Source organism: Mirounga angustirostris, unplaced genomic scaffold (assembly GCF_029215605.1).
Source record: "Mirounga angustirostris isolate CCGP_5_RB_7025 unplaced genomic scaffold, mMirAng1.0.hap1 SCAF_3, whole genome shotgun sequence".
NCBI classification, from domain to species: domain Eukaryota; kingdom Metazoa; phylum Chordata; class Mammalia; order Carnivora; family Phocidae; genus Mirounga; species Mirounga angustirostris.
In genome coordinates, this window is record NW_026991711.1 from 159,847,268 (window position 1) to 159,861,609 (window position 14,342).

The following is a 14,342-nucleotide window of genomic DNA, read 5'->3' on the forward strand; positions in this document are numbered from 1 at the left end:
ATTTCTTCTCAGGTGCAATCACTTTCTCATGTAAACCTCAAATAATCCTAAAGATTTGGGGTTATCACTGTTTCCAGAAAACTTAAGTGGCCTCTGCAAGACCCCAGAGTTCCAAGTCCGGTGCTGGCCCTGGAATTCACCCCAGACCTTCTGAAGACCCAATGCCCCCTCCTCTTTGTCCACACTCTTGAAGCTCCTGGCAGAGCTATCCTTTCAATTGACTTGAATAAGCAACATGACAATTTGTATCACTTATGTTTAAGAAAGGAAGAAAAGGAGGTTAAAAGAGATCTTTCATTTGGATATTTTACTTTCTATCAAAATATTTTTTAACTAGGCAGTTCAAAATCTTATAAAAATGGCTGCATTAGTATGTATCTGTGGGTCAAGTTTGTCAGTTCCATCTGCTTCCCAGCGTGAAGCTTCTTACCTCTTTAAGAAGGCAACTGGGACTGGGCTTTCCAAGCCACTCGCATACCCTGTTTCAGCAGCAACCAACTCCCAGATTTACGAACTTGTTTGAGAGACTAGGCCCAAATCAAAGTATGTGAAATTAGCACCCTTGCTCTGACCAAATGATGAGAATTTTATCCATTTTATCCCTCTCTGTAGATGTTCCTACCTGTTTCCTCCGTGAAAATGATGAATACGTTTCAAACCAACAATTATGTATGAATGACAAATACTCTGGGATAAAATTTAAGGAGAAAATGTGAAGCAGGCTTCCATGGTCCTAGAACAGCATGTGTTTTTCTGTCACAATAGCTCACTGTTAAGAGACACCTCACCCTCCAAGGACCACAGCTTTATCAACACATGCCCAGTGAGCCAGGTGGGTTCACTGAAAGACTCCGTTCGGATACAACAATGAATTAGCCTACACCCCACTGCCAAGTAATAATAGGGTTGCTACTTGGAGAAGTCACCCCGGGTGGAGAGAATGGACATGACCAGGGCAAAAAAAACAAGTGTCTGTCTGTGTGGTCAGGGAGAAAGTAAGGTGGAGTGGACATATTTATTAACCATTTGTTTTTTACCAAAACCACATTTTAAAATGCCATTCAATCAGTAATTTACATAAGTAATTCTTTCTAGAACTATGTACATCACTCCAGACTCTAAACAATAGATTCAGAAAGTCTGTTTGTTTTGATACTTTCAAAAAGCCATTTTTTAAAGGTAATATCATCTCTCTGGGAAGCTCAACATGTTTTAAAGATATTATCCAGTATATTCGGGAAACAGCTTGAAAAATCAGAGATGGCATCCAAGCATCAGAGAAAGAAACAGAAACTATGGATTCCACTAAATCATAGTCTGAATTCTAGATTAAGGTAAGGTAGCCAGAGGGAAAATGAAATCTGTTTTAAAAAACACAATTCTGAGTGAAGGAGAAAACGGCTCAATATATGTGCAAAATGTATTATGTTTTATTCACTGTTGTACATGTGCTGCCTAGAAGTAATACCTGGCATGCTGAAGGTGCTAAACAAATAATTGTTAAATAAGTAAGTAAAAATATGAGAATAAAAATAGCCAGCCTTCTCAATCATGTCTGTAACTTGAGGCCTGAAAACAGTTTTATCAATCAATTTTAATCATCTTTACCAAAAGCCAGACTTGACTAGATATCTATACAAGTATAAAGGAATGTATTTTCCTTCTCACAGAGGAAGTGTAGCGAGGCCCTTGATTAGAACAATGACACATCAATATCCACAAATGCCTTAATATTAGCTTAAGTTTATTGTTTTTTTGGGGGGGGGTGCATTCTAATGCACTATCTTAGTCTATTTATTTTGTCTCCTTTTTCAATTTGCTCCACACTGCTCATATTTAACCAGTTTGCCCCTTCACAAAATTAGCCATTGCCCCCTGTTCTTTCAGATTAAAAAATATATATATATTTCAGATTATTGAAAAGAAAAAAAAGGGGGGGTAGGAAGAAAAAGAGGAGGGAGAAAAAATAGCTACAATGAGTTGGCTAGTAGAGTAGCAAGAACACCCCCTAACAAATTCCATAGCAATATTTTTAAGACAACTAAGCTTCATGTTCAAAAGTACTATCTTTAGTCTTATTTTCCTATCGGAACATCAAGAAAAGGCCAAGGTGCTAAAGGTTTTGTCTTATACCTGGTTTCACTTAGTATCAGCAGAAGGAAAAAGACTATGACAATGTGTACAAGGAGAATCCTCCTGTCCTCAAAACTTGAACAAACGGACACAAAGGAAGATAATTTACATTAGTGGTTTCTGAGCACTGGGTATTGCAGACACTTGTATCAATGAGGAGCATTTGTACCAACAGAAATGACACAGCTAATCCCTTCTCTTCGCCTTACCTATCGAGCAGTGTTAGGCCAAGTGCCTTCTATTCAGTGTTAGGACCTAAAAGAAATGAGCAGTGTATCAGTAACCGACAGCATGAGCTGAAGGGACTGTGCTGCCTCCTGAAAATGCAAAATATCAAAATTAGGCTATTATTTAAAGAAACATAGCAATTACAGAAGAGCAAGCTGCTGAAGAAATCAAGGCTCTCTATGTTCCCACAGGGCAGGAAAAGACTGGAAGAAGTGGAACCCAGTTCATGTCCAACCAAGGGCTAACCCTGAACGCTTAATTTGGAAGGTGGTGTGTTATTAAAGTTCGGCCACTCATAGGGAGAGCTCTGCTTGGCAAAAACACTAGGACAACCCTATGAGGAATGAGAAGCAATAAGCTAACTCCAATTATTAAAATTGTAAGCCTAGTAAATTGTTGAACCCACTTTAAAGAAATAAATAGGCAGACCCACATTACTATAAAATTTTAAGTTTAATTTCTATCAGTATTTATAGCACAGTGCCTGAATACATGGAAGGAAGGACATGACAAATGTAAGAAAAACTGCAATAAAATAAAAAGGCATAATACTTTGGATATATAGAGAGCTTAGAATCAATCTTAGGCATTTGTTTCCTACTCCTTACATGTCTATAGCATTTCACATTTAAAAAGTCATATAAATCTCCCTTGATATGAGAATTTTATATGAGACCTGTTAATCATCCCTGCAACCATCTACCCTGATAAATGCAGGGTTATAGGAGCCATGATCTACTAAAAGGCTCTAACTTTCTGGCCCAAGGGCAGCCCATTCACAAGTTACCTGCAGATGGTCTATAGCCAGTATTAACTTTCTACTTCCCATTCTTCTTGAGTTTATTCTAACATTCTTCCCAATGGAGTTCTTCTTTTACAATGCAGTGCCTTCTACATTAAGCATTCACATGACTGATTGGAAATTAAATTTCAAGACAGTTTGCCTTCATGAGGATGAGGTGGACCAGTCAATTATCCTGTTATAAAAATTTAAAGTAGTAGTAAATACAGAGTGGGAAAAAGAAGCTGGATTTGATAAAGGCATAGAAAAAAGTCATGAAGTAGAGCAGAGGTCATAGGCCAGTCAAGGTTTTGAGGGGGAAGGATTATAATTCAAAGAAACTACGAGTAGTAAACAGAAGTTATATGATAGACAAAGATATAAATGATAAATTAGATGATGATGGGAAGAAAAGCTTGCTAACAGAAGGATTCTGACGTGGGGAAGAGGTATGTTACATCAAGGTTAGCAAAGGAGAGGATGAACCCATGAATTTCCATGAATGCTGAATTCCCAGTTCCAGGTTTAGAGAAACCTAACCATATTCATAGTCCCACATCCGAATTTTCAGGAAGTTCAATCACTCTCCATTTCCCTTAACATAGCCCTAGTAGTTAAGCTGGAATTCCTGCCTTGCAATAACAAAACAAAATAAAACAAAACAAAAAACAAAACCGCCAAAACTTTAAGAAACTTTTAAAATGTAGGCAAGCAACTTGCCGAAATCTCTAGAAAAGAACAAAGCCATAGTTAATGTCTAATCTACTAGTTTAGCTACTCTTAATGAGCTCCTTCAACTTTCTGACATCATCATTGAAAAAAACCTGTTCACTATATTTTGGAAAAAATAGTCCCAAGATGGAAATGTCCTTTCTTTTAGAATTTGAGGGAAAAAAAAAAAAAAAAGGTTGCAAATGACCTCCAAACGTCTTTATTCCTGAATGACAAATTGAATTGACAAATTTGAACATGGTGAAAAGCTGACTGATAACATTAGAAATGAAGACTGTTCAAGTTGAATAAATACACGCAGGATGACCTAATATTAATATGAAAAAGGGGCGCCTGGGTGGCTCAGTTGGTTAAGCGACTGCCTTCGGCTCAGGTCATGATCCTGGAGTCCCTGGATCGAGTCCCGCATCGGGCTCCCTGCTCGGCAGGGAGTCTGCTTCTCCCTCTGACCCTCCCGACCCTCCCCCCTCTCACGCTCTCTCTCTCTCAGTCTCTCTCTCTCAAATAAATAAATAAAATCTTAAAAAAAAAAAAATGAAAAAAGCTAGTGTGGCTCCTCATAGATGGTCAGGGACTCTCAAAGTTTTCCCAAGTGAGGACTTACTTATAAACCAGCTGCTGCAATATGTTATTAAAAATGAAGTGTTCATTTGCATCTCTCCTCAGGACTAGAATAGGGTTTCAACACTCTAGAGTGACCTTAGACAGCACACTTTGAATAGGAGCTTGTAATGAGCCCAAGAGGGGAGAAATTCCAGTAACCTGGTTAGAGATTTGCAAACATCCCTAATTGATTAATTAGCCTATTTATTTTCTTAGAAGTTGTTCTTTTGGAAGCAAATTTAGAAAGCAAGATATGGCCCCTATAGACGGAGTAGAAAGGTGTGATTGATATTCGCACAGCTTAAAGATAGGTTTCAAGTATGCTTAAACATTAGCAGTGAGTCACATTTTAAAGCTATCTCAAAAAAAGCTTAATGAAAAGTGGCAAGTTCAGTCATATCAGTTCTCTGACATCACACCAGTAAGTTATAGGTTTCACTGTGCTAAGTATCCTGTAAAGAAGAAAGCTCACAAAACTAAATCTATTCAGTAGAATGATTACAAATTAAATGACGTGCATAAACAGCTTTGCATAGCACCAGACGGCTAATAGTAAGTGTTCAGGGAATGCTAGCTGCTCGTGGGCAGTTCTTTCCAGCACACAGATAAAAATCAGACTCTAGAGATACACAGATGTGCATTTAAGGTCTCACTTGGAGCAGGTTACTTCTCTAGGCTTCAGTTTTTCCCATGTAAGAATATATAAAAAACCACCCTCCTATTTGGTTTTTCATAAGGTTTAAAGAAGATAAGACACATAAAAATCTCACATTTTGAGAGCCTCATACCCAAAAAGGCTAACTGCTGCCAAGGAAGAAGACCAACAAGACCATCACCAACATCATCATCATCCTCATTGTTATTATTATTCCCAAATTTTATATAGGAAAAACAGAATCAGCCTCATATGTACTTATAATTTTTTTTTTTTTTTTTAATCTTACGCTGCTAGGCAGCTAATGGTATTTCTACTCCAGAGTGTCTCTACTTCAGCATTATTAACATTGTTGGCAGGTCATTTTTTTTAGGGGGCTGTCTTGTGCACTGCAGCCTATATGGTAGCATTCCTGGCCCTCACCCAGTAGATACCAGTAGCATCTCCAAGTTATAATAACTGAAAATGTCTCCAGACACTGCCAAATTTCCCATGAAGGGCAAAGTCACCCCTGGTTGAGAACCACTGGTTGACACCAATGACAAGGAATTGCTGGCTTCGAAAATGCTGAGAATTCCCCGGAGTGGGCAGCGATCCAGACGAGCAGAGGTACAATGCTGGCGTCAGCTGTCACCCACCAGGTCTCACATTCTTACTCAGTGTACGGCATGGAATTTTAAAACAAGTACTTGTCAGGAAACCACACAGCAGCAAGCTCAGAATTCCTGAACTTACAAAATAAGCCATGGAAACACTGTGGTGGAAATATAATAAAGCAATAAAACACAAACGACACAGACAGGAACAATTTGGCAAATGCTCCCCAATCAACCCCACTCAGTGACCTAGTCATAGCATGAGCAATGTCCTTTCTTCTCTCTGCATTAAAAGGGGAGTGTGTTCAGAGGAAAGACTGGACGCCAGACATGCCTGTGTTTTCATTCAGCAGGCGATTCTGGCTTCGAGCAAGGCTCAATGTCTCTGCTCCAGTCTTTCCAACTGTAAAATGGAGTTGGAAATAATGAATACCCTGAGTTAACTAGTTTTGATTTTAAGTTGAGGATATCCATTCACTCTAGGGCCTCAGGTCGTAATAACCACTAGGGGGGAAAATCACTATAACCATGAGAAATAATTTTGTCTCTGATCTTCTGGCATGAAAAAGTGGAATTTATTTCATCTTTTTCATGGAATGTTTTAGTTTCCCATGTCATCTCACCTATGTTGGCCTTCTTTGTGCTATCTATACAAGGACTAAAAACATTATGTACATCGGTATTTATTTTTTCATTATCAACCTCGGAAGGAAACTTTTTAGGCATTTTCCCCCCTAATCATCTCCCTTGCTTCATTAAATTTTAATACCAGAGATACTGAATATCTCTTCATGTACCGTGTCCCTTTGAAAGGCCACAAACCATTGTAAAGTGAGACATTTATGCTCCCCAAGAATCCATTTTCACTCCCTAAGGCAATATTACCCCCACTGAGGGCCATGGTAAAGATGGATCTAGTTTATAATGTGTTCAGAGCCTGGAAAGTCACCTTCTACATAGCAGGGATTTTTTTTTTTTTTTTAAGTAATCTCTACACCCACTGTGGGGCTCGAACTCATGACCCTGAGATCAAGAGTCACATGCTCCAGACTGAGCCAGCCAGGTGTCCCTACACAGCAGGGATTTCGATGAGAGTTTCTAAAGAGACTTAGAATACTGGAAAGAAAACTGGAGAGAGCAGGTAACTCAATATGACATCAAAGCCGGGCCTCACCTCGAGAGGTCTCGATTATTCCTAAGGAGGAAACACCTCACTCTTCCTGGACCACAGTGTCTTAGGGCTGATAGCACCTCTCAGTGGCCCCAAGCCTAAATTTGTCTCAACTATAACCTAGCTTCATCTCTGAAGGGACAGTCCATCAAACATGCATCTCTCAGTAAGCATGTATAAGATTCTGTTACGTATTAGAATTATAAAAATAAATGGCACATAATGGCGACCATGGAAGAAATCAGAACCATGGGCAAAGGCATCTTTGGGTGTAGAGCTGGAGTCACGGGGCCAGGCAGCCCTTGAAGGGAAGAACAACACGACAAGGTCTAAATGAATGAAATGGACAGGATGTGTATGCACATCTACAGGGTGGGCAATGGGGATCCTGCAGCAGGATGGTAAATACTGAGTATCAGCTCCAGCCATGTGGACGAGGGGGTCAGATCTGATTTTCTGCATTGTTACACAAAATTGGGATTTGATGTCAGATCTCCTCATTTTGAAGGGTGGGCTTTAATTTTTAAAACCCTTTGTGGCTTGGAACGCCTAGGTAGCTCAGTCGGTTAAGCGACTGCCTTTGGCTCAGGTCATGATCCCAGGACCCTGGGATCGAGCCCCGCATCGGGCTCCCTGCTCGGCGGGAAGCCTGCTTCTCCCTCTCCCATTCCCCCTGCTTGTGTTCCCTCTCTCGCTGTCTCTCTCTCCATCAAATAAATAAATAAAATCTTAAAAAAAACACAAAAAACCCTTTGTGGCTTAAAAAAAAGAAACACAACTGCAGGCAATGTAACACTATCAATATGTAAACTATTTGCAAACAAATGGCAGGAAAAATTTCCTCTTCCTTAAGGGAAGAGGCTCAGATTCTAAGGGACTTCTCACATCACAGAAAACACTGAATGGGGCAGGGTGCTGTGATGCTCCTTCCTTTATCTAGTATATCATTGGGGGCCTAATTCAACAGACTAATCTGGTGCATAGTTATGCACAACAGTTCATATCTTTACCATATAAGAAAAACTGAGGAATAGTATACCCTAACTACTTAAAGAAATTTAAATGGCACCCTTCCATAACCACAAATGGAGCGGACTTCCGCATGATTTACAATATGCTACATATAGCAGAAGCTCTTCATAATCACCAATTTCAACTCTACTTAACAACTTGATAATGGTGCATTTTCTGCCTAACTAGACAAAATGTAATAACACCAAACTAGTACTACCCTACATAAAATTCCTACAACATGTAAATAATTGCATCTTCCTAAAATTTTACCCGATATAGGGCACAAATGAATCCTAACCTGGAATCCAGTGACTTAACTTTCGCATGATTATAGACATTTTTTAGTAGTTTGGGATCTTTTATTAAAATACAGTCCTCCCTAAGTCACAGAGGCTGTGCCAACGGTAGTCTCCAATCTCAAGAGTTCTGCCAGCTAGTTCCATTTATTTTTCTTCCCTTTTCATATCATGACCATACTATAAAATTAACCCAAAGTTTTGTATTTTGCTGACAAACAAATGCAGCATTTCAAAGCAGTGTCACTGAGAAACTGGCAAAATGTAAAAAAAAAAAAAAAGTAACATATTGAAGAATTTCACAGTACTTATGGGATCAAGGTCAATGGCTAAGGCAAAGTCAATGTAGAGAAAATTACCTTATTTGTAAACTCTTTGGCTAAGATCTGAGTGATAGGAATAAACTTTTATAAAATAAGTGAATTCTCTTAGTGATATCAGAAGCTAATGTTAATAGCCACGAAGTGCTTAAAACTGAAAAAGGAAAATTACAGGCTGACTCTTTCTTAGCCATTGAATATTGTTAGCACACTCCACTTCTGACATACTAACATAAAAGATAATAAAATGCATAAATCAATTGGTGGTCTACTTCTATGATTTACTTTACTCAAACTGGTCAGTTAGAATATTATATATTGAATATCCTCTTAGCTACCTAAAGATAGGAACCTCATAGAGACAAGAACTTCTGGACGAAGAATGGAGAAAGAAATGTATAGGAACCATCATCTAAATGAAGGGAAGTCCTTAATTATAATGGTTTTAGTATTTTATCTCAAACTTCTCTACATTTCCAACTTTGTCATCATCTTTTGATAAAAATTGGATGCTCTAAATGTCTACAATAAATCAGTTTTTCACTCCCATTCTATTTCCACTTCAGCTAGGCTGAACTAAAATGGACCGTGAATGAAAAGTCCATACAAAGTTGGTGGTTCCCTGAAGCTAGTTCTCGACCTGTGTTGCTTCAACACAGAAGTTTTGACTATTTCACATCAAAACAAGAAAAATAAGGGTGACAGCGAATTTTTCATATGACTGAGTTTATATAGTTTGTAAGATCTTTTGTCTGAGGCTATCCTTTTCATTAACTTGTTGATATTAAAGAGTATTTTGTTTTATGAAATGATATGGATAATAAATTGGAGCTTCCCTTGAATTTTTCAAATCAATGTATTCTCCAAAAGAAAAGGTTGATACACCTGTATTAGCTCCCTCTTTAATTTCTACTAAATCTCAAAATCTGAAAAACACTGTTCGTAGCATGTTTGTCTAATTATCTGTAGGTGTTTGGATGAGGCCCCAGCCAGGAAAGGACAGGAGACGAAAGGGGGAAGGTGGGTCATGAAGGGTAAGCCCTGGGGCTCACGTCCAGGGAAGGGGTTGTCCCTACCACGAGTCCAGGCCCAGGACAGGGGGCTCCACCACTTAGCTGTATACTCTTATCACCCACCTGCTCTGAGTTCACTGTGACTATATTAAGAGACTGCTTCTAGCCGTATGAATTCATGAGTCTAATCATTTGGGCAATTCACTCTGTGACTTTGGAAACTGACCAATGACAGCATGAAATCACTGACTGAGATGTCAGTATTTGGATGATAAGTGATATAATGGACCCGTTGACTTCTGGCTTCTCCCCCAGGCATGTGGGATGAGATCGAGGTGAAAGGAGACGAGGAAACCTCAGGGTAGAACATTTTGCCAAGTCCTTCACCACCGTCTCCTTTGATATCTTGATCAAGAAATGCACCCCACCCTTTCTTCATTCTATCTTCCTTCCATTCTTCATCCACATGCACACATGCACGCATTCCTGTTTCCTTCTTGCTACACAAAAGGAGGGTCAAACAGAAGCCCTGCAGGGTCCTCTTTGGTGCGAGTTGGGACTGCTGGTGTTGGACAGTAGGACAAATCTCAAAACCTATCCAAAAATTTATGGGCAAACTCTAAGGGGTCAAAATTTGGGGTATTAGCCTAGTTAATATTTCTTCCTGAAGATCACTGATTTTAGACTGCTGCAAGACTCAGGAGCTAAACTCAATTGTTTTTAGAAAGAAATATTATTTCTCTTGGGCGCCTGGGTGGCTCAGTTGGTTAAGCGACTGCCTTCAGCTCAGGTCATGATCCTGGAGTCCCGGGATCGAGTCCCACATCGGACTCCCTGCTCGGCAGGGAGTCTGCTTCTCCCTCTGACCCTCCCCCCTCTCATGCTCTCTCTATCTCATTCTCTCAAATAAATAAATAAAATCTTAAAAAAAAAAAAGAAAGAAATGTTATTTCTCTCAATGAGAGCAAATACTAACCAAATAAAACATGCAACGAAAATGAACACAGATTTCTAAAAGAGAGGAAACAAAAAACAGCAAAAACTCATCTTAAAATTCTAAGAATCTATCATAATTTCTCTCAAAGTCCAGTTGAGTTCAATGGTATTCTCCAGCTCACGTGAATATTTCTTTTCCTCAGCCTAGTCAAACTTCCCTTGAGAGATTTTTAGATTAATTTATTAGCTACTTCAGAGTTTTTTCTTTAGAAAATGGTGGAAACTATGAACTGTGTTTTCTGACTGGGAGGTTTAATTCTCCACAAGTGTTCTGGCTTCACAGTCCCACAAGTAAAACACACTCAGGAAAGAAGCTGCCTTTGGATTCGACTTCCCACTCATTTTTCTCCGTGTATGAGCATGTGCACATGTGTGCATACACGCACATACACATACACACATACGCTGTACCCACTATGAGAACAGGGGCCTCTGTCCTTGGAGACACTCAACAGACTAATCTGGTGCATAGTTATGCACAACGGTTCATATCTTTACCATATAAGAAAAACCTTTCAATGGGAGGCTGTGTGGTGTCCCCCTTTGACCCTGACAGTTGCTGGCACCAAGCACCCTGCCCAGGTTAGGGGATGCTGACCTGCACTGGCTCAGGGGGAAGCTGGACCACATGCTGCATGCGCTCACTGTGGTGATGTCTCGACTCTTCCTCATAGATCACATCTCTCTCATGCTGGGGAAGGTTCAGGAAGCGACGGATGGTACAGAGGTTCTCCCAGAGGGTGCGGTTCTCTGGGCTGGGGTTCTCCTTCCAGCGGAGCAGTTCGCACAACCAGCCCTAGAGAGAGAGAGAGAAGGCCACCTGGGTTAATCTGTAGGGTGCAGAGCAGCAGAGGATGGCTGGACTGCAGTCCAGTGCCATCCCAGTGCAGCATATTTTTCCTGTCAAAATTGTTCCTACCCACCCAGGAAGATACTGCAACAGCTAAGAACTTTGAAAAACCAACCAATGACCACAGAGGTGGTTACACCAATAGCCAAGAGTCTTCATGCTTGTTAATCACCTTATCACTTTTCCTATTGAATATATTCTCGATGAATTTACAGGTCCTTTGTAAAAGATACTCAAGCAAGGTGACAGTTATCTAATTCTCTGAAAAGAAAGTAATTCATGTTGCTCAGCTACAATTTTTTAAAAATTACCCAGTTGGATAGTTTCCATCCTAAGAGAAGAGTGAAAATGAACAAATATGTATTGCAACATAGTAAATTCTAAGGAACAAAACATGTCTGAGTGTAAACAGCACTGAACTCTCTAGAAAGGAAATAGTCTTAGAATTATCAGTAACTCCACAAAATAAAAACCACCACCTTAGCTAGAATGAAAAAGTTGTATATTTGCTCCATCTCTGAATGCCTTGGGCTCTAGGCCCTCTTAACCATCCCCTTCCCGCCACAGCCACACCTGCAGGAAGGTAGGCAGTTGGCCGGGTCACACCTGCAAATGTGTCTCCCAATTCTGGCATCCGGATGTTCTCACCCTTGAAACTGCACGAGAAAGAAAATGTAATGCAAATAATGATGGATTATATGAAAATAATACAGAGGATGCTGTCAACATCGCTCACTGACTCATGTCAAAATATTTTACCCAGTAGCTTTCTAACCCATCACTTCCAAGCTACATCACTAATTTTAAAAACAAGAACTGTCCCACATCACGCCTCTTGCAAAAGAGTAAGAATTTTTCTAAAAAGGTGCAGAAATAAACACAAATAACTTTGAAAAAATTAAATCCCAAATCTCAACAAATTTTATATCATAACTTGTAAGCCAATGAAAGTTCCTGACATGCATCATAAAAACCCCATATAATATCATAAGCCGTTGTTTGTCTAACTCTCCACTGTGTCTTCTGCCTTTACCCAAAAAAAAGGCAAGATTTGATTATCTCCGCTGCATCAGCCAAGACAGCAACACCAGCTGTTCTCATTGTGCAGCCTCTTCCTCGCGGCCTCCATGTTAATAACCTGATCATTCCATTTTCTCCTTCAACTGCCGGCTGCAGCACCGCGAAGAGACAAAAACCCAGGCCCATCTGCAGCAGCTGTAGGCACTGAACTGTGAAGCCACTGGGGATTTATAAACTAATCTGTAACACAACACTGCCTTGTTTTTACAAGTGAGAGGCCACATTTGCGCAGACCTGATCTTTTCTTGCAATAAACTGGGAGCTGGGGAGAGTTAGAGGGTTAGGAAGAATGAAAACAAGATATCGAATAATCTGCTTGGAAATGTTTTTCCAAGTATTTTCATAGACTTTTTTTTTTCAAGTCAATTGAGAGGTAAATGCTGATTTTCAAGGTGCAACATATATGAAAATTGAAGACAATTACATTTTTTAGCCCTATCAGAAATAAATTATATTAAAAAAAAATCTCCTAGTCCCAACGTGTTTCCTCAAGGGTTTCTTTGTACAAAGGAAAGAATTCTTGAAATGGAAAATAAACCATCTGTGGAAAAATAAGCTCCTCTTTCTCTGTCTTTGCACAGATCTGAATAAGTCTCCAACTGAACTCTTTCAAATGTTTCAAACAGGTATGTTTAACATCTCCCAGGGGAAGCTAAAGCATAGAGACCAATCATTTAACAGAAAATAAAAACAAAAACCTACATCTGTTAAAAGACGAAGTTCTGAGATACCCAGACCTTCAGGAGGACAGCACCTGCTGTTCCGCTTGAGGAGTGAACTGCATTGTGGGAAGCTGCAGCTTGAAAGGGGACAGGTGACAGCTGAGTGGTATCTCCACTTACGAGATGCGGAATGTCTCGCACAACATTCATGGCCGCATTTGATTTATATGCGCTGTTATAATCTGCACTCATTACAATCACTTAGGACAAACTACAGGCCTCGTTATGGACTGTGTGCTGTCTGCCATCAGTCTTCAAGAAGTGTGGTGCTCAATTTGCCCACTGACATGCAAGGTCCTGACCTTGAAGCTATTAGGGAGCAGATTAGACACAAGTGTGATCATGTGTGCAGACATAAGCAAACCAAATTAATTTCTGGCACAGGGAGGTAGCCAACAAGACCCTGTTCTTCAGGCACCAGAGAACTTCCTCAAATCCCTGATGGTGCTGAGCTAATAGCATGTTTAAGGGAACCCGGTTTTGAAGATAAAGCACATTCATGGTATTTAGAGGGTTATTAATCTAGTTTCCCCACAAAGTGTTTGCTTGGCTGATCAGATTAAGGGATGGAGCCTTCAACAGTGCACCCCCACCACAGCAGGCCCCAAGAAATCTGTGATACTTCACAGCCTTGGACATATTGCACCATGTGTACCCAGCTGCTTCAATAATTAGCTTATGAATGTATCAGCTGGTTCTGTGATTTTTATAAATAATAACTAACCTACAGAGCAGAAAGATTGTCAAGAGCCTTTCAGTAGCACAAAATTACAAGGTGCTCCTAACTCTAACTTGCTCCTCCACTAAAGGCCGATATTCCCTACGAGTGGCACTCCTGTGATGCCATTTGTAAACATTTATTTTGCATCGGAAATGGAGATGTATGTTTGTCCGTTTTCTTCATGGCGGCCATAATTTACATGCCTTTTGCTCTGATTCACGGCTCGTTTCGCGTATCTGAATGCTTACCTTCCGGAAATCTATTCTTCCACCCCACTTCCCGCCTCACCCTCCATCTTTTTGTTCACATGATCCTTCCACCAGCCCATGTGGGATGCTTATCTCTGTTTTCTCAATGGGGTCTCTTATTAGCTTGTTTGGTGGCTAATGAACGTGTGAGAAAGTGCCATGCTGCTGCATGAACACACACGT

General features: G+C 40.1%; 1 protein-coding gene across 2 annotated transcripts in view; it reads right to left on the reverse strand.

Moving 5' to 3' along the window:
• The window catches only part of SATB2 (SATB homeobox 2), a 187,900-nt gene that overhangs the window by 28,136 nt on the left and 145,422 nt on the right, over positions 1–14,342 (reverse strand). For both annotated transcript variants that reach the window (XM_064586876.1, XM_045868283.3), the window contains exon 10: positions 11,137–11,334. In XM_064586876.1, the coding sequence (XP_064442946.1) occupies positions 11,137–11,334 (198 nt within the window). The remainder of the gene's footprint in view (positions 1–11,136; positions 11,335–14,342) is intronic.